Source organism: Xiphophorus hellerii, chromosome 17, assembly GCF_003331165.1.
Source record: "Xiphophorus hellerii strain 12219 chromosome 17, Xiphophorus_hellerii-4.1, whole genome shotgun sequence".
Taxonomy (NCBI): domain Eukaryota; kingdom Metazoa; phylum Chordata; class Actinopteri; order Cyprinodontiformes; family Poeciliidae; genus Xiphophorus; species Xiphophorus hellerii.
The window spans coordinates 14535441-14556823 of NC_045688.1; the positions used below are offsets into that span (position 1 = coordinate 14535441).

The 21383-nt window shown below is 39.1% G+C and overlaps 1 protein-coding gene across 2 annotated transcripts in view; it reads right to left on the reverse strand.

Annotated features, from left to right (window-relative positions):
- tbc1d22a (TBC1 domain family, member 22a) overlaps positions 1-21383 on the reverse strand; it is a 142458-nt gene that overhangs the window by 91413 nt on the left and 29662 nt on the right. Inside the window, exons 6-9 of one of the 2 annotated variants that reach the window (XM_032589118.1) lie at positions 20598-20668; positions 10832-10960; positions 8536-8598; positions 2671-2785 (exon numbers count right to left, since the gene is read on the reverse strand). In XM_032589118.1, the coding sequence (XP_032445009.1) occupies positions 2671-2785; positions 8536-8598; positions 10832-10960; positions 20598-20668 (378 nt within the window). Of the gene's footprint in view, positions 1-2670; positions 2786-8011; positions 8078-8535; positions 8599-10831; positions 10961-20597; positions 20669-21383 lie in introns of both variants that reach the window. The other variant, XM_032589117.1, reaches the window with a different exon arrangement.

Sequence of the window (21383 nt, forward strand, 5' to 3'; positions counted from 1 at the left end):
GAGATCTTAAGTGCATCTCAGTTTGTTAGCAGGTACCACTAGGGACTGCAGACACAAAGCAAATATACTCCTCTTCGTCTTAAAATGTAGATTTAAATTGGTGTGTATCTGAAGCAAAAGTAAAGTATCATTGAATGAAGACGAAAATCACTTAAAGAAGTTAAAGACTATCAACTGGAAATGTAAATACATTTCTACATGTCCATAAAAATGACATTTAGCAGCAATGAACAGAATGTCAGCAAACTGAGTGTATGTCTGGAGTGATAATGGATCTTATTGAAATATCAAACATCAACTGTACAAACTATTTGCTTTGTAGGTTTATCATGTTAAATTTATCGAGAAATTTGAGACTTTTAGTAGAAAAGGACTTTGGGGATTATTTGTAGTATTTCAATGACTAAAACTGATTTTTTTGTAGTGAACTATACCAACTAAAATGTTTCTTTGAAAGCAGAAAAAGCTAACAGACAGATATATAAAATATATATTTTTCTACATTAAGACAGATTTGCTTGGTCCAGATTGTAAGTGAACTCCTTATTTCAGTGTTTTACCCCTTGGACAGAGCACAGAGGTAGTGGGTGTTGATTTTTAAATAATACATAAAATTTAAAGGTAGATTGAAACTGTGTATTAAAGCCTAAAATACTTTATTAATCAAAGAGGGAGATCAAATTTCATAACTTATTTTATACAGGTTTCTTCAACAGGTTTACGTCAATGTTGATGGCTGTAGGCAGGAAGGCTCTCCTTTAGCAGTCGGTTTTGCAGCAACTGAAGAAGCTTCTGACTGAAGACACTTTTTCCCCGCTGATTATTTCAAACATACAAGCTGAAAGTTTAGTCAAAAATCAAATAATTTGAATCTTATGTATGGATAAAAATGAATATATGAAAGGAATATATCTATATACAGTATATCTATGTAGAGAAATTACAAGAATGTTGGAAGATGTGAATAAGTGAAATAAAGGCAAACACCTGGGAAGTGAACAGCAGGAGAGAACACATGTCGAAACTTCTACCCTCTCCACAAAAGGAGAAGAATTACACTCATCTCCAAAGAAGCAAAAAATAAAAAATAAATAAAAAAAACCTTTGTGTTTTGGTTCGCTCTCTCTGTCAGAAGACAGAAACACCAAATAACAGCAGAGCAGCACATCAACCCATCATGTAAGATGCCAGCCAGGCACGTTTGAAGGTTTGTTGGCTGCGTTTGTTAGTCAAGGCTCATCAGCGCATGGAGGTACATGGAACGCAGGAGCGAGGGATGACGCTTTGAAGATCTGACAAGAGTCAAAGGAAGGCAAAGAGGGGAGGGGAAAAACAAACGCAGGAAGAGAGAAAAGCAGAAGTGAAGCGGGGAGGGGTAAAAAGAGCTGAGGAGGGACGACGGGAACATTTCAATAAAGGAGAGGGGAATGGAAAAGACTCAATTCGAAATACGTTATTTCAAACAGGCAAAGCATGTAACACACAGGTGTCAAACTCCAGTCCTGGAGGGCCACTGCCCTGCAACCTTTAGATGTGCCTCTGCTGCACCACACCTGAAAAGAATAATTAGGTCATTAGCAAGGCTGGGAGAACTGATCTACACAAGGAGGAGGTAATTTAGCCATTTCACTCCAGTGTTTTGTACCTGTGGCACATCTAAAAACTGCAGGACAGCGGCCCTTGAGGACTGGAGTTTGAGACCCCTAATGTAACATTTAAGATTTCGGTAAATTGCTAGACATTTTTTATTTTAGGAAATTGATCCAAAGGAGAGTTAGTTTCTCTCTTTTTGTGTGTATGTGCCCAGCCATTTATTCCACTGACTAATTTGTAGATTCTACTTAAAACCTTCACTGAAGAGTAACTGTTATTCTTAAACCCCTTTTAAATTACTTTATAAAGTCTTTATTTGATTTTATTTAAATGACTTATGATGTTTTAATTGTATGGACCTTTATATGGGCTCACATGGAACAGAGATTAGTGATTAAATGAAAAATTAAAGTCACAGTTTGTATACCGGCTCACACCATAGCAGTCTTTTAATTGGAAGACAAAAACACACAAAAAAATAACTTAATAGTCTATAATTTATTTTTTGTAGTTCAAACAGAATTACAGAAATTACATCCTCATCCCTGTTTATATTGGCCACAAGTGCATGCTGTCTGTCTGTGCTTTGAAGCAGTGAGTTTGGACTGTTAAAGGAATTAAGTGCGACAGTAAAATAAAACATTCATTTGCCTAAATGTGGCAAAATATAAACATCAACAGCAGGGGGGCTACGGAGAGAACAGTGGGATGCGCAAACAATCACACACACGCTCGTCAACACGCGTCACGCTACGCGTCACGCACCGCAAAGAGTGGAATCAGGAGTGTTAACCAGAAAATGACTTGATGAATAGAATTTCAAAGCATATTTTCGCACAAAGAGGGAGCAGAATGGATGAAGGGTAGACAGGTGTAAAATGAGACGGTACAGAGGGTCCCACGAGAGATTTTCTACAACCTGCGCAGGTGAAACAGAAAGTAACCCGTCTTTGTACCGTCTACAGAAGGCGTCACTCAGCTTTAAAAGCGTTTAACATGAAGGATCGGGGTTGGTTTTAAAGTGGGAAATAAAGAGTGGAGAGAGTGAGAGAAGGTAGGGAGGGCGCCGTCACTCACCGATGTACTCGAAGACGAAGACGACGAAGAACGGCGTGACCAGGTCGTTGATGCCCTGCACGTAGCCGCTGGCCGGATGCCGGATGGCCCAGATGAACAGAATCCGCTCAAATATCTTCAACAGACGGACACAAGCAGTCAGTCAAAAACAATGGCTTATGGAAGGGAAGCAACTACATCAGACATTTTCACCAGTGAATAAAAAGCTACTTTTTGAAGCAATTAGTTCGCAGTGTTTCACCTACAATCGTGAGGAAACGTGGGGCCAAAACTCTGGAGGTCGTGGCGCTCTGAAACGCGCCTTTGCCCAAATGGCCAGAGAAGCCTCTGATTAATGTGGAACCGGTAATTATAGAGCAAGCGGAGCAGAAAATAAATGTTTTTTACAAAATACACATTTCAGAGCTCCTGCTGCGCCAGACAGGCATCATATTTGCTTAGTTTTTGTTTCGTTTCAATTTTAGATGAAACACTGCGGCGTTGATTAATGGCAAATGAGTTGGGTGTGGAAAAGGCAAGAAAATTTCAAACAATAAGCTGGTTAAGTGTAAAAAAAAAAAAAAAACTTAAACAGACACGGCTAATGATTTTGAGGTGTGTTAAACTGTGTTAGTTTTGCCATGGTTACTGATATTAATTATTCCTTTCTAAACCTTACGATTATTTTCCCTCCAACCTAAAAGTCACAGTCTGGGAAAGGTAAACTTTATGCTTCACCATGTTTTTTTGTTCCCCCCTGGCAGTGAACGCACCATACCAAGCACTACCATCTCGCTTTAATGACAACGCTGTTCAGTGTGGAAGTTGATGCTCAGTTAGCTACTTTCTGTTCCAACATGGTATTTTTGTGAGGAAACCCAAAGAAGTTTCTAGAAAGATTAGAACGCTAACCGTTAGCAGCTAACAGGAAGCTGAACACGTCACAGCAAAGTGGCTGTTTTCTCCTTTTGAAGAGTTCAGTTTTAGAAATTCTACACTTGTTGAAAGAGTCTGCTTACTCTATGCTAAATACATACTTAGCAATGCAAACTTAACCTAGTTTATTGAGCTAATTGTGCTAACTGTTAATACAAGACACTTAAAATAGCTGAAAAATGTCAACTCTGCATTCCTTTCGCCTTCGTTTTAAAATATTAGTCAAAATCGCGGAGCGGTGTAACATCAACTGCTCACTCTCTAATGTAATGTAGCATAGTTAAGGGAAATGGATGAATGATATAACTGACCAAGATATAAATGTGAGCTATTTTTACGTTCAAATATTAAAGTGGACAGTCATTTCTTTAAAAAAATGGGAATGGGAAACGAGATGGCCTGTAATCCTCCTTTAGTTGGGTCTTATTTGTTTGGATACCTCTACCCTCCTTCCCCCCAATATAAGAGACATAAGTGTTTTATTTTTCTACAAATATTTTATTTTGAGGGTGATTTAATATTTTTTCCATAAAGTAAAAAGAGGAATTTGTTGTATCTGGATTTGGTGGTTTGGTTTCGGAAAAGCATTTATGACTGGAAATTGGCAACAAAAATCTTTGATGGGTGCCTCTCCAGTTCAGAAAGGATTGGGTTCAATTAATGAAAACAGGATCCTCCAAGAGCTAAACAGTAATTCAAAATGAATCGATTTGGCTTCAACGCTGTTAAGCACCATCTGATTGCTTTTTCTCAGCTGAGCATTTGGTTCACAAACAAACAAACAAAAAAAAAGAAAGGCCCATTTTGAACCTCATTTTTACGCTACTGTATTCAATATATTGCTCTTCTCTGTAACTCCGCCTGTCCTTCTCCCTCTTTCCTCTCATTTTCAATATTTTAGTTGTTCGTCTTTTTTTTTTTGCAGGGTGAACACCTCCATCTTTGTTATGAGGGACTGTTTAATGCTGTCAGTGAGAAGAAAATTGAAGAGGGCTTGATGCTCAGCTTGTTTTTCTGGTGTCCAAATGTCTTTACCTCTCCTTCATCAAAAAGAGCTCTCACATCTTGGCATAGCCCCCCAACCTATCAAGTTTTTTCTTTCTCTCCCTCCCTTGTTTTTTGGGAATATGCCATGTGTATAACAAGCGTATTACTCATTTTATTTCTGACTTGATGTAAACGCGGTGATGTCAGACAGTAGCAGATCTCTCGCAGACTCTCCTCCACCTGCCCGCTCTTTTCTTATCAAAGCCGCATCAATCAAACGGGAAGAGGTGCCGGCGATAGAAGGCCGAGTGGGTAATGGGACTTTCTTTTCATGCAGCTTCCAAAGCTGACATGCATATTTCACACTGGCGGCTACACAGAGAGCTATGCTGGGTGAACCAACACCCTTTTATTTATTTATTCTTTTTTTCTTGCTGCGGGTGAAAAGAGACATCTTCTGTTTGTGTGCTTAAAAATAAAAATCAAAGAGAGACATCAAAGTTTAGAGCACGTTCTGCTAATCTCACATTAACCTCAGATTCTTCCAACGAAGCATTTACAGGACAGGAAATCAGCTTTGCCCGCGCCTCCTGTGTCAAACGGTTATGGCTTCATCCCATTAGCGCGGGACCCCAAGGACCAAGATAAGGCTAATCTCAAAAAAGTGGAGAGGAAATTGTCCCTTCCACAGAAAAAGAAAGGAGTCAAGGATGAAAGGACAAATAGGGTTTCCCCCGGAAAACCTGCTAAGCCCGGCAGAAGGGGTGCTAAGGCAATCCACCAGCAGCCCACCGTGTTTTTATGTTAAAAAAAAGTGAAAAGGTACAAAACTTTGGAGATGCACGAATAGGCATCACAATTTGGCAATATGTCAACTATTAACCTAGCTTAATCTGTCTTTAGTGTCACTGTTAAACCATATTTAAAATAAATTATGCTTAGCCTGGAGGGGTGGCAATGAAAGCCTGGAGGCCCGCCAGTCTTACACTGGGGGAAACCCTGGATAAATGTTCTTCATAATAGTCTTTTTTTTTAATGCTTTTTGCATTAACTTAAATTATTATTGAAAGAAACATTAATCTAATTTCTATGAATATATATGTATGCTACATCTTTATTTTAGAAAAAGAGCAGAACTCCTGGGTGGAGAAAACCGCTCCAAAAAAACTGACATTAACAATAAGCAGCTTGCAGTGCAGAGAAGACATCAGCGATCCCGTTTCCCTTCTTACCTCTGATTACAGAGCAGCGTTTTAACCTGTACAAAACAGCGACAGTGGGAGGTGGTGCTGCCTGAGGCGCTGCATCGACTAAAGAGCCTGAGCTCAATGCTCGAATTTCTGCTCCGCTTTACACACAAACATTTTTTGGCAGCATGTTTGTGTGTGTGGTTGCCAGGCTCGTTCACACCTGTGTAGAGGTGGACGTAACAGAGCGGCCTCAAGTGCTGGCCTCGTCATTAGCCTCCACCTCATTATTGGGAACTTTTCTTTGTGTTTACCGTTCTCGGGCTCATGTCTGTGACAGGCCTCGGCGGAAACGGTGAGGTAATAAGCTCTGGAAAGGAATAAAATCCAGCTCGTTTCCGCAGGAAGCCGGATTTCGATAGTTTATCATCGGTGCTAAAAAGGCTTGTTTTCAGTATTTTAAAAGGTTTTACAAGTAACTGACCCACAAATATGCACATATTTGGTTGAACCTCTGGCAAAAACGTATAAAGACATAAAACTATATATTCATCTTTTGTTGCAGCAGAATAATCTCACACTGATTTTTATTTAAATCCAACCCTTAATTGAGGACATTTTCTCCAGAGAGGAAAGTTTAAAAAATAATAATGAAATTAATAGTAGCATGATTACTACTGCCCCTAAAATTATTTTAAAGGGCCTAAATAATAATCATGTAGAGTGATTGAAGCTGTAAATATATAAAGTATGACTTTACGTTGTTTTTTTTTTTTAAAAACAGGAAGTGAGTTCTGTATATTGATAACACTTTTCTCAGGGGAGCAAATGTGATGTTCTAGATGTTGATTATTACGGCTGCCTGAAAAATGTACCTACAGAGCGAGCATCAGCATTCGAGCAAAGTAGAAACGGTTATGTATAGTTTTTCTTTCTCATCATCTCACATTTAATTATAGGTTATGCAACACAAACGTCTGTAATGTGAAAGCAAAGGTTTTGTCACATTTTGCTCAGCCAGAGATTGTGTTCACCATTTGTTGGCTGCCTGCCTTGTTTATTTGGCTTGCTACATGTTTAGATTTTTTTTTTTTGTTGTTGTTGTTGTTGGGTTTGTTTTTTTAAACATATTTCTCATCGTCGGCCAAGGAAATAAATGCAACTATCATGAGACGCCAGGCCGACCAGAATTGAAAAAGGAACGACGTAGAACCCCTTTCCACAGCCAACTCAGTGTCTGAATCTAAATAGTACAAGGTGGCAGGGTTTGCAGTAACTGCTGCATTTCCCCACTCTGAATGCAACATAAGATTATGCTGCAACAATGAATGATCTTATTTCAAAGCTTTTTACATGTCGTTTTGATAAAAGTGATTGGCTCTGGAAGTACCCACAAGCCAGATTGTTCAAACTGCTGCTCACTTTACAGTCTTACTTCAATGCCAGAAAACAACCTAGATATAAAAGTACATTTTCTTTTCAGAAGCACAAACAAAGCACAACAAAAACGATACGAGTGGCAGCCATGCAGAGTGAAAAAAGTTCAGGGTTGTCTGATTCCATGCATGCCTGAAGAAATTATGTTTATGCTTTTAATTTTGGCTTTTTTTCACATCATGCAGTGTTCTACAGTGAGGGTTTTCCTGTCATTACCTCAGTTTTTTTGGAGTTGCACATAGGAATTTTCTTATTGTGTTTATAAAAGGGCAGCATTATGCATTTTCCAGACACAGTTACTTGATGGTGTTATAAAATGGTTACCTTCACTTGTTAGAAACTCTATATAAACCAAATTTAACTTTGAAATTTAAAGCCTTGATATTGGGCCTGTGTCTCTTTAAGAAACTCCGCCTTCAGAAAGTGATCATTATTAACCCTTTAGGAACATTTTTACCAGTGCTGCACTGAGAGGCGGAAGCTCGGAAACTGCAGCTTCGAGGAGGAGCTGCGCCTCGAAGGCGGAGCTAAGTAAAAATCAGGCGTTGAACTGATTCATGAAGGAATCAAGGCAACACTCCAGGTGTTTTTAATGAGGAAATAACATTACAATAAGATGTAGAGCTCAAAATCATGGATTTTACATGATACTGCCCCTCTAAAGAAATCTATAAGAAAACTAACCAAGCCGATTCTTTCGATTTTTCATGAACATGGACTCCGCCACTGATAGGCTGAGTGAGTCAGTCTGAAGGCAAAAGGGAAAACCCTCCTAATGTGAGGTGGTGTGTGTGCTCCTGCAGGTGGGGTCTCACCTCTTGGACAGAAGCTTGTTGGAAAAGAGGAATAAGAGGATTAGTTCTCGGTATGTCAATGTGAATCTGCGGGGAGAGAAAGAAAGAGAAAGACAAACAGGAAGCAACGGGCAGATTAGCACGGATCTGGCCATTACAGACAGTGATGGAGAACGGAGCGAGAGCAAAAGTTAGTGGATTGGTGTTCTTGATTGGAGTCAGACTGGGGTTTCTGGTGCTCTGAAATGGAAAGCAGCCGTGGTCTTGGGGGTGTGCAGATGGGCGCCTTTAGCATAATGGGACGGCTCCCTTTGATGTTTCTGTGAGGAGCGTTGTAAGACCACGTTTTTCTGCCATTTCAGACCGTCTACCCCCGCAGACGAACAATACAGCAGGCGGACAGATTCGTCAGAAGGGAGCCAGACGGATGCAGGGCGGCAGGTTGAGACGGGCTGGCTGACACAGTCTGGAAGAGTGTGTGCGTGTGCGCACTAGTCGCTCAGAGGACCAGCGTGCAGCTGTAGCCACAGTCCTGGACGCCTTACCTCTGTCACCTTTGGCTGCAGCACCAAATTTTCAGGATTCATCCTAGGAATGTCTATATGGATCTGACAGCAACACGGAAAGGAAATGTGTTAGAGAGTCAAACTAACACAAACACACTCAGCGTTCATAAGGGAGTCATGTCATCGACTTTTTTATATATTTTGTCACCTTAACACCACAATCAATGTAAGTTAGTATTTGAATAATTAAATCTTTGTGCATTGCCAAAGATTCTCAATTAACTAAAGATGCTTGCCACAACAAACTCTGGAGATTATAAACAAACCATTTTAAGTGAGTATTGCAACTTAATCTCTACACCAGAAGTGACTATTGTATTCAGGAGTTCAACAGCTAGATGCTATACATCGTTGAAACTGGAAAAGGAAGCTTTAACAGCTAATGCTAGCTGACATGAGATAAATGTATCAAACAAGATCTTATGTCAGTTCTTCAAAATGTCATTGGTGGCTTAAGAAATGTCAATGTGGAGGCATTTAAGGGTCAAAAGTCATTCCAGCACAAAGTCGTACTCTGGGTGTAGCGAATTCCGAGCGATGTTTTTAAATTTTTAATCTTGGATTTTATCTGACGAAGGATTTAAAACCTCATCTCTACCTCATCAGCTCCTCCTTCATAACAAGCTGTCTGTTCTCATCCACATATCAAAAGGTTGTCCCTTATGTTCATTGCATACCAACAAAAAAAATAGAAAAAGTGAAAGAATGAAAGAGTGAAAGGAAGAAAAATAGTGAAAGATTGAGTGGCAGAAAGGAAAAAAGAGAAAAAGTGAAAGAAAGGAAGAAAGACAGAAAGGAAGACAAAAAATTAAGTAAAGACAGAGTAAAAGAAACTAAGAGGCAGAAAGAAATGGTGAAAAAACTAAGAGTTAAAGAAAGAATGGGAAAAAAAACAGAAAACAGAGAAAGAAAGACAGAGATGGATATTCAGAGGTTGATGAACTAACCAGGAAAAAGATCTAGAAACATCCAGGCATTTTTAGGAAATCCATCCTTAAAATGATCAAAACTAAGATCATGCACAATGAGGAAAAAAAAAAAGTTGCAAACACAATAAGGCACGCAGCAAAAGCAAAATCAGAAATTACTACACAATCCAAAACTGTTATAATGTGGCTACAGGACGCGATTCAAACAATCATCACAACAAAGTGTGCCAGCTTCGTGGCAGCTGTGACGAGGAGATCAATGGGAAATTGGGCCAAATATGAAAAATGTGTGGAGCTCCGAGACTGACAGCCCACTTTGAAGTTTCTTATCGGCTTCAAATGAACAGGAAGTAGTCCCATGTTAAAAAGAAGAAGTGTGCAAAGGGTGAAAGACTGACAGATAAACAGAGAGGGAGGGGAGGAGGGAGTAGATTTTCAAAGCCACAGAAAAGTGTTCATTTAAGCAGCTCTTTGAAGCTGGCTGTCCCTGCTCTGAACAGAGCTCGACCACGCTCCCGTCATGTTGATACGAGCGACAGTCCAGTCCAGAGAGGACAGGGCGAATGAAAACAAAGAACACAATACAACGGGAACATCTGGATGCTTCCTGCAATTGTGACTGTGGATGTAAGTCTGTGAAAACATGCGTGGCGGTGCTAGGGTTGGGCTTTCAGAACCAGGAAAATCACACTGGTGACCAGTAAATCCCAACTTTGTTAGATATTTATTTAGGGTTTCCTCCAGAGAATATGCTGAACCCGGCGGTAAAGGCGCTAAGGCAGTCCACCAGTGTGCTTTTGTGTTAAAAGACATTAAAAGTTACAAATATTTGGAGGTGCACGAGCAGGCAACGTCAATTGAAAATGATAGCGTGTGAGGCCAATGTGAGGGTGCAGGAACAGAGCTAGATGAATCAGTCTTTACTGTCACCGGTGTAAAAATGAAAAACCCTGTTACAAAAAACAGACGACGCTTAGCCTGGCGGGGGAGCAAATAAAGCCTGGTGGGCCACCAGGCTTATAACACACAGGAGCAAACCCTGTTTGTTTGAAACTGTACAGACGCCAACAGAGTTATCTTTGTCTTCTTCAGTAGAATCAACACACAAAGCTAAGATATAAGTCAGTAGAATAAACCTGACTTAACATGAAGGGATGTGATCTGAGCTTAAATGATCAAATCTTGGCTTCCTGGTTTAGACAAAGGCCGTACAGCTTCGTCATCCACATCCTGACCAATAGGGAAAGGTTCGGCAGCACAAAGGTAAGTTATTCAGTGTCAGACAAGTGTGTTATGTTTTGGCTCCCACTGTGTGTGTGGGCGTGTGAAGGCATCTCAGCATATACCTGTCTGTATGTGTCTTGATGGTGCTCATCATTGCGCGAGTCGTAGTATTGCTGGATGAAGCCAAAATATTCTTGTCTCTTCCTCTGTAGAACGCTTTCTCGCCTCTCTGCGTTGGCAGGCAGATAACCCTGAAAGGCAAAGTCAAAGAGAGGATTAAAAAAAAACTACTTTTGTTTGAATTTTTAAATGCAACCATATTTGACATGTTCTGAATTTCAATACATTTATGATTTTATTGATTTATTTATTTTTCTTATTGAGCAGCACCCCTCATTGTAAGTTTTGGATCCTACCTAATTGAAGCAGCAGGAGGCTTGTTATAAAGTGAAGTTGTGGCTGGGAAAAAGCAAAATGCTTGGGTAGTTTTCACTGCCAGTTGCCTGGCAACTCATCTTTGGAGAGAAACAGACGGGTTTCCAGTTTATATGCTAAGCTAATCAACTGTGAGCTCTGGTTTTTTCTTCTCCCCCCCCCACCAACAGAGATGACACAGGCAGTGATGCTGTCAATTCAGACTGTATACATAAATCACTTAAATGAAGTCGAAGACAAGAAGTATTTAACTTTCGCGTGTCGTAAGAACAAGTTTCAAATTACTTGTTTTGTGATAAACCAAGGAAACACCTCATCGCTGAAGAGATCATCTTCAATGTGGTGGAGCATTCAAACGCCTTCCTATTGCCAGTTTTGTGTTGCATTATGGGAAAACATTGTATTTATCTCTATCAGGTTTTCCAAATTTCCTAACCTTTTCATTCTACTCTACAGTTAAGCACTGCTGCACTGCAATACACTTTTGGTCTAGTTTCTAATGCAACACTTGAAGTAAAACTAACTTACAAGTAACTTTTCAGCAGGAAACAGTTTGTTTTAAATAAATAATTTCTAATGCTGATGAAAAGGTACTAATTGCAAGTGAAATCTGCCAGTAGAACAAGACATTTTTCCCATTTTTTTAGTTCTGAGAAAAAATGAGAAAATGTCCCTTGGATATCCATAGTTTTTCAGCTCACTATAAATCTGTGTCACTAATAGATTTATATTGTCTTATTAGGCTAACTGTTAGGATTGTGTTCAAAACATGCTAGAGTAACGCTTCAATATGCTTACGTCAGCACCGCAAATGTTCTTTTAGATTGATTTTCTTGTGAATTTTCAGTGGTTTCTGCCATCTTTCATTAAGTAGTGATGCTTTGTAAGTTGTAGTTTAAATTTGCTAGAAAAGTTCTGCAAAGCAAACGCCAACACCCGGGATTAGAAGGAAAACTTTGGGCTGTGTTGCGGAACGTCTGCTGCTCCTTAGGCCTACCTGGCTGTGTGTGTTTATGTGGGGAATGGGTATATCTGACAGAATTTGCGAGCGTTGGTGTGCGTGAGTGAGCGTTCATCTCAGCGCAGTGCGGCTTACGCAACGAGCAGAAAGTCGAGTCCAACCAAGTCCAGACGTGACTTAAAACCGTGGGGTTATAAAAGAATCACGGCATCAGAGTTTTCGAAAGTGTGCTAAAACATACATTTAGGCCTTGGAAAACGTGTCAGTGATGGCAAAAACATGCCGCTCTGGCTGGGGAGCTCAGAGGAAAGGCTTGGAAAATTTGAAGAATTTCGTCAACTTTTATTTAGAACTCGATTCTAAGAACTAACTATTTTTTATTAGCTCAGTTTAGGTCAAGTCCTGAAGATATCTTCCAATTCAATAAATAAATAATTTCCTTCACATTTTTAACATTACATTACAGTTCTGTTGTTCTTTGCACTTAAATCTCCAGGGTTGTCGATCCTTTTGAGTCAATTTATAGTACAATGGTCTTCCATGATATTTCACACAGATATAGCTGGGATAAATGATGAATATATACACTGATCAATGTAGTATTGCTTGATTTTCTAGCACTAATTATATCTTTTTGTTTCGATTTATTTCAATCACAGTCTTTTTTTTTTAGGATAAAATACATTGAAATATGGAGTTAGTTTTTTTCTTTGGCATCTTGATGTAATTAACCGTTTTTCTGGAAGCAAGCTTCCATTTCTTTGGCCACGAGAGACAAACACACCATCAACTTCTGGCAAGCGTCTAGAGAGGAGTATATAACAGTAGTAAAGTTTCTTCTCTGCTGTTTTATTTGTTGTTTCCCCAGACTCGGGCCCTTGAGATGTTCGAGGAGCACAGGGGATTGTTTGTCTCACCCGAGCGTTTTGCTTGCAGACGCGTCAACAGACTGATATACGCTCCGGCCAACACCCTGGGAACGGTTAAAAGCAAACTTAGCTGTAGGAGGGAAAAAAATAAACAGATTGTTGTTTCCCCCCCCCTCTCTCTCACTAGTGTGTTTGTCAGGACAAATAATTCCACACATAAATATGTCGTTCAGATGTTTGCCTGTTTGTTTCCGTACATAAAAAAAAAATAGAAAAAGAGTTTACTGTGAAGGAGGTCAGCTCTGAACTCATTTACAGCCCATCTCAGCGCTGCCATGCATCCAGACGGCCATGTTTGTGCCAGCACAAATCAGGCTGAACATTGGCTATGTTTGTTGCCCCCCCCCCCATCACCACCACCGACTTTTCTACCCGACGGTCTCTCTGCCAAAACGTCCAACCGTCCCATGTTGAAACGACTCCATATGCAAACACGCGCAAGGCCTGCGTACACACACAAACACAGGACGCTACAGGCCAGCTACAAAGCACTGGGCTCCAGTGTAAAGGGGGGCCGGCTGCCAAATGAGGCAGAGTGTGGGCGTGTGTGTGTGTGTGTGTGTGTGTGTGTCGGTTGAAGGTTAATGGACAGCTTAAAGGAGGTCAGTAGCACTGGAGCTGCCTTACTGCTCAATGAGACAGCACAAAGATACGCACACAAATTTAAAAAGACCTTCATGGATTTGTTTGGTTACCAAGGATCATGCCCACTATTATTGTGACATTCACTGTCAATGATCTTTATTAATGATGCTCATTTTCTAAGTGTTATCATTCATTTTTACCATAACCATCAATATTATTATCGTTATCATCGGTCTTTATTAAGATTATCGTCCTCATCATCATCGTTTTATTATTACCATTACTCTTATCAACACCGTCTTTGTCATTCACAATATTACAAATATCATAATCACTGACTGTAACTATTAGTACTGCTTACTGTATTATCTTTTTTAATTGTAAGGAATATTTTCATTAATTCCATGGGTCATTGTTACAATCATTAAAATGATTCTCTCACATTACGTTTTTTTATCATTTATTTTCTTATTACTTATTATTTTCAACTTTATTCTGGTTTATTAGTTATTTTTACTAATTGGGATTTTTATTATTTGATTTATTTCTAATTTTTATTACTACTACAATTTCTTTTTACCTCATTTTTATTATTTATTGTTATTTTGTATTATTCTTTACTATTGTCATTCTTTGCTATTTTACAATTATTTAAACTATTTTTTTAATCAACAGTACTACTGTCACTGTAATAATTTTAAAATGATTACTACTACTATTATTATTCTATCTTTATAATTACCTTCTGTTTGTATTATGTTTTAATTACTAAAGATAAGAACCAGACCCTCTGTGTCCCTGAAAGGACCAGCAGGATTAGACAATAGATGGATGGATTCTCATTTTTCTACCATCACTCATTCTTTTTCTGTCATCATCATCGTCATCATGCATAGTCTTATTTTAATTATTAGTATAAATGACAATTACCATTTATCGTCATTAGCATTGTTGTCATATTAAACCCAATGCTGGCCTCAGAACATATTAATTAAAGATTATTTCTGGTTGAGGACTGGCTTTTGTTTCCTTTTATTAAAAGGAGCTCTTTCTTCTTTTTTATTCAGATGTTGATTATTGAATATCAGTGAAGTATGACCTGATAAGATTGGTGCAAAATATAGCAGTTCTTGCATTTCCTCCTTTGAACCGTTGGTCTACACGCCTGATCTCTTCATTCTTCCCTGAAATATTGCCTGTTCTCCTCCTAAAGGAAGACCCACCTCTATAAACTAACAGAAAAAAAAAAACAGACAAATAAATAGAAAGCGCATAGAAGATATCCCTGGGAGAAAACGTTTGGGGGGGGATTTAAATGAAACAGTTCTTTTTACTTAGTCTCCTCTCTAAATTGATTTCTACTTTGCAGGAAAACATTATCCTGGAAGCAGATTGGAATCTGTCCCAGAGCGAGCACAAGAGAAGATGGATTAAAATTAAACTTCTCATCCCTCGAGTGTCTGCCCACCTGTATTTTTAAAGAAACATCTCGCAGGTTCTGAAGCCTGGTTCGTGTTATCTTGGAGCATTCATATTCGATCCGGTTTTTAAAGCGACTTTTTCCCACTCCAAATCAGAAATGTTCTTTAATAATATAATCCTTTCTAGTAGAAAGTTGGAATGTCAGCAAAGAGTGACAAGTTCCCTCTGTGTGTTCAAACACAAGCATACTGATTTGATTTTTTGGGTAAGTTTAAGAATTAAATGTCCACAAAAGAAAAATACTGCATCAAATCAACACAACATCCCTATGGCGAAACATGGTGGCTGGTGGCAGCATCATGCTCTTAGAGGCTTGAGACGAGGGTGTGAGTCAGCAACCTTTTCCGTTCAAAGAGCCGCTGCTGCCCCCGTTGCAACAAAATAAAACTCGCCAAGCGACGCAAAAAGCACATTTCTAAATATGTGCATGAAATATTTTTTTATGAAAGCTAGCAGAAGTACAAAAAAAACATTTTTTTCAGATTTTAGATAAAAACAATCATCTATTGCAAGAGGAAAATAAAACCATTTTCTAGAATGAGGTTAGTCTTATCTATAAATATAGAAAATGAAGAAAGATAAGTATGTTTTCATGCTAGCTGCTTTTAAAAGCACTTTGCTAGACACTACAAGCAGTGTCTAGCAAAATAATATAATCTACAAGCAGATTTTGCATAAAAACGTAAGAGGAAAACATCTAAAATTACCCTTTGTTATTGCGTCCATAATCAAAAACCTTTTTCTTTTTTTTTTGGTTTTGTAAGAGCCACAGTTGGAGAGGCAAAGAGCTACAGGTTGCATGTTAGCCCCCTGGCTTAGATGACATATTTTTGCCATACACAGGTCCAGTCAAAGTTCAGGATTAAATCCAATCCTTGAAATATATAAATCAGATGACCTCCATCAATATGGAGAGGTAGTGACGTCCCCCCCACCCCAAAAATAGCAACTGTAGTTGAAGCGTAAGGTAGCAGTTTGGCTCGAGATGGAGGAATACAAATCTATGCCACACTTTTCAGATTTTTTTGGTCTTTTTCTTTTTTTAGGGGCATGCCATAGCAATACATAGGAGAGCAGGCCAATGCATTGTGGTGTGTAAGTCAACATGCTGGTGATAACCCACATGCTACTGACAGCATTCACCTTAGCATTTAGTCTAATTTTAGCTTATACACAAATGTTTACATACTGGGTGAAGTAAGTCACTGCTAGTCAACATGCTAGTGATAGCCCTCATGCTAACATTAGCCATAAGCAAAAATATGCATTTTAGCTCATTGTTGGTGCATTAGCTACTTTAGCATACTAATTGGAGTAAATCCACATCTTAATGTTTCCCCACATGCTACAGACATTTACTTTTTTATATCTACTTACTATTTACTTTTTAAAACTTACTATTGTTTTTTTAATTAATCTAAAGCCACACAAATATTTTGGGTAGAAGTGGGGAAAAAGGAAAAAAAAAAAAAAAACATGCTAGAACAGCGAATAAATTAGTAAATTTATTAAAGATACAACTTCCTCTAAGAGCTATCACTTTCCTTCCAAAAGGTCAAAGGGTGGGGGAAACCTGAAGATTAAAGAACACAAAGGGTGGACATCAGTAAGTCAGATGAAAAATGCATTGCTCTTTTCTCCCAGGCAACGTAATTACAGCATGTGAGCTGTCGCACGGTAACTATTTAGCATAATCTCGGAATCAGCTGCTGCCGCTCTCTGGTGTATTTCATAAAGCCCTTTAGCCTTATCAATATTTCCACAGCCAGTTAGTTTTTTTTCTCTTTTTCCCCCTCCACTCTCCCACCATTTTACATTTAACAGCCACACTCCATTAGCAAATGTACATTTTGCTACAGGGCAAGGTTTTTCTTTTCCTTTTTTTTTTTTTTATTATTATTTCACAAAGCCATTAAATTTTTTCCTTCCGCCTTCAGGCTTGGACACCGAGTGCTCCTTAAACAAATGAAATAAAACAGTATTATTTGTGAAATAGTAGGAGGTTTAAGCACGCGTGTTTGTGAGGCTGCAGGCAGACTTGTGGAGTCTGGTGAAGATGATGAAAAAGAAAAAAAAAAAGGCTATCAGAGAGATTATTACTGTTCTCTCAGGTTCTCCTTTACAGAATACTGTTCCAGGATTTTTTTTTTTTATGTCCACACTTGCTTAAAACGGTAAAAGGAAGCGGTAAATCACGACATGCAGAAGTAACAGGAATTATCAAACCGTCGAGTGAAAAACACGGCGTTGCTCAAGCAGTTTTTGTTGGATGAGAAAAAATAAAAATGAAACGAGGTGATCAAGTGAGGGAGAAAACTTTCTTTAAGTGCGGATAAGATCATGAGATCAGGCGTTACGACCTCAGAAGGGATTTCAACACCATCCCCTCCGACTTTATACGCAGCAGATTCGGCCCCGTTTAAGCCAAAAGAGGCGCGGAGATATTAAAAATTAAAAGATGATTTGAATTTCGGATGGAGGCCATGTTCCCTTCATAAACACTTTTTTTTTTTTTATGACAATGAGCCGAATAAACCTACAACCCAGCCTGAGGCAGGATACAACAATAATACTATTAATAATCTTTATTATACACAGATGTCTAGAGTTCTCATTTGACTTTGCATGGTGGTAATAAAAAAAAAAAAGATCACAAAAAAGTCACAAACTAACAACATTACATCGGAGTAACAACAGTTGAGAAACATTATTGCACTTGCGATAAATAATTTTACATAAATGCTCTTGGAAGCTTAAATTCCCCAAATAGGGGGCGACTTTAGCGACCCGCAATTTGTTGGATCTTTTGTTTTGTTTGCTTTTTGTATAAATCTCCCAGCATCCTTTGTTCTGTGCCAGTGATTGTGTCCTTCACAGTCTATTTTGTCCTTCACAAATAAATGACACCCCATCAGTTCCTGGGTGTTCAAAGGAGATCTGCAGAGTAATCTCCAAAAAATATTTTAACTCCTTGGATTAAAAAGAACAGAACCTGAATGAACTAAAACAGCGAACCTTATGATTGTCTTCTTTGCTTAAAAGTCAGTTGTGAAAAAAACGGTGGTTGGTCGAGTTTTCAGCGGAAACAACTTTTCAGCTTACACTGATCCTGACTGGCAAAGTTAGGCCTTCTTCTTCAAAATTCAAAGTCACAAAAAGTCCTTGTTTTTGAAATCTTTGTAAAAAATAAATATCTTGTACAGCAATTGTGCTCTCAATTTACCTCTACAAGTCTTTGGCCAGACTTCAGGATTATGTCTTCACCTTACAGTGGTCTACAGTACTATGTATCAAAAGGTACAAAATAAAAACTCCAGAGAGTTTCAAAACTCGTCTTTAGTCAGAAATTGTTTGCTGACACCTTGGTGAGTTCTGCAATATCACAACCAACCATCCATACTCTATTTGCTTCTCTCAAAGGGTGGAAATAACCACAAAAAACCCCTCAATTACTAGTAATAGTATCTTAGTTGACTGAAATCTATCTAAACATGTCTGATTTAGGTTGCTGAATATGTGTGTTTTTTTCAAAAATCATGGCTTGTTTGTTGTTAAGGCAGTAAGTTCATTTGCATATAGAGCGGGTAACTGGGACCCAATCTCAAGGAGTCTCCCAAGATTTACAGATGACTGTAATTCCAAAACCTGTTAAAGATTGTATAAGCACATGGCCTTAGCTCAAGATTCATCAGTCCACTGGCATCTCAAAGAATATCAGTGCCTTTCGTTATCAGCTCTAAATATAGAGAAAGTGGACTGTATCACATGGCATCCATTCATCCATCCATTTTCTAACACCCTTGTCCCTTGAGGGGTTCTCATTGGACAAGGGTGGAGAGGCTAGACAAGGCTGCTGGTGCCTATTTCCAGCTAACGTCCCGGGCGAGAGGCCGGGTACACCCTGGACAGGGCAACACAGAGACAGACAGAACAGACAACCATGCACACACACACACACTCACCTAGGGAGAATTTAGAGAGAATTTGGACTAAGAAGCCAGAGTACCCGGAGAGAACCCACGCATGCACAGGGAGAACATGCAAACTCCGTGCAGAAAGACCCCGGGCTGGGAATCGAACCCAAGGCAACAGTGCTACCAACTGCGCCACTGTGCAGCCCTTATCACAGGGCATTCTTGGTAAATACAGAGAAATACCTCGTGATCTATTGCCAAAAACAAAAGAGAAATCCTACAAACGCTACAATCTGATGCCGCTCCATTTTTGTTTACATTTCGTGAAGAAGGAAGTTATGCCTCGTGTCGTCTTCAGAGGTTTCTGTGTCAGTGGTTCTTGGTGTAGTGCCACCACAGGCGAGAGGAGGAACAGATTTTTCAAAGGGTTTAGTTTGTTTGACAAAGTGCTGTGTGAAAGAGAACCATCTGAAAATGTAACAAATGTTGCAATTTTTGTCATCAGGTGTGGAAACACCCTAAATTTTACAGAATAGGGAATCAACTGATCAAAGGGTCTGTGGTTTAATAGATGCATAGGTAAATCCAGACATATTTTAAATAGATGTATGCTTGTAATTTTAAAAAGGGTTTTAATAATGGAGCTAGTTTTTAAATAGCCCTTTGAGTGGCCAAAACCATAAAATAAACACAAGAGTGCAGTCAATTTATTATTGAATCATAGAAGCTATTCCCCAAACACATTCACACACCCCCTCCACACACACACACACCAAGATGCACAAATGAATACCAACACCAACAAACCTTTAATGAGGTATTATGTACGGTACATTAGCTTTACTGCCAGGAGCACACATATAAATACATACACTATACATACACAAACAATCATCTGACGCTTTGTGACTGAATATGGTGTTACAAGCCTCTATCTGAGACGAGCACCACACAAAGGCGCCGTTGATAGCTTAAGAGCCGGTCGGTAACCTCCAACCACAGGAAAAAGCGGCACGAACAGGCACACATACATCCACGCACCTTTAATGACATCTATTCTGCGGCACATTAGCTATTGTGCTGTAATTAATGGGAGAGTCATGGCGTTCAAAAAGCTAGACTTTCCTCAGCAGACAAAGAGCTGTACACCACAACAATGGCTTAATGAGTAAACACACCGTGCCTCTCATGAATAAATTATTTGTGTCTCACAATTAATTTTCCCTATTGAAGTTTGGAAGGGGGAAAAAAAATAAAAAGAAATAAATAAAAAGACGACTCTTGGTCTTCATAAATCAAAACAGGAAGGGAAAGGGGCCGGGGGGAAGAAAAAAGACACGACAGCAACTTTATATTGGGGTGTGTGTGTGTGTGTGTCGGAGATCAACACCGTGCGGTTCTTATGTGTAACGGTTTATCTGGGATTTTATGTGCAACTGTGCTGCTCAGTTTGTATGAATCTGTATAAATTCCACGTTTATGGTGCTATGTGAGGTTTGTTTTAGAGTGCGCTAGTGTACAATCGTTTTTTGAGAGTATTTTATGTTTTATGCTGCGTGGAAATGTGTGGCTAAAAACTCACAGAAAGAAGCTTCCAGGCTATCGGTCGAACTTGTCGCGGGATTCCAGACCAGCTGAGCTTCCGCAGCTCCTCTGCAAGACAACAAAAACACGATGACGTCCGTTATTATCCAAACTACAATACCTTTACACAAGAGACGCTCTTTGAAATGAAACTGATCACACAGTAAATGTGGTTCTCTGTGTTTATGTTCTAGACCTTGAATCTACTGTAGGAGAGTTAATGAATGGAGGCACAAAAGACAAAAATTGACAAGAAGTAAAAGTTAATTGCATTCGAGGTGATTGCATAATCAGGTTAAGTGGTGATAAAGTGAGAGAAATAAAAGAAGCAAACAGAAGAGGAAATGTGTAATCAAGGAGTCAGGAATCTTAAAAACGATACAAAACTGTTATTTTTCTGACTTCCTGCTTTCGTTTTCATCATCACAATTTCCCAATCCCCTCTATGAGAGCTTTGATGTCTTCTGCACTGAAAACATACATCAAATGTGAGCATCAACAGTTAGTGAAACCCGTCCAAATGTCAAATACATCACTGGCTTGTTCTACAAGCAAATGAACGATAATGTCGTTGAACACTCTTTAGTGTAGCGGCTATAATTGAGGGAAGACTAATCAGTTAGCTACTGTAAGCCCATGTACACACTGAGACGAGCACTGTATATTTTTTGTAAGCAATTAAGAAAAAATATGCAACATCTCAAAAAAATGATGGAGTCGGTATGCCAGGCCAATCTGAGGTGATGCAAAACTGACAGAAGGACACAAGAAGCACAGACAGCGC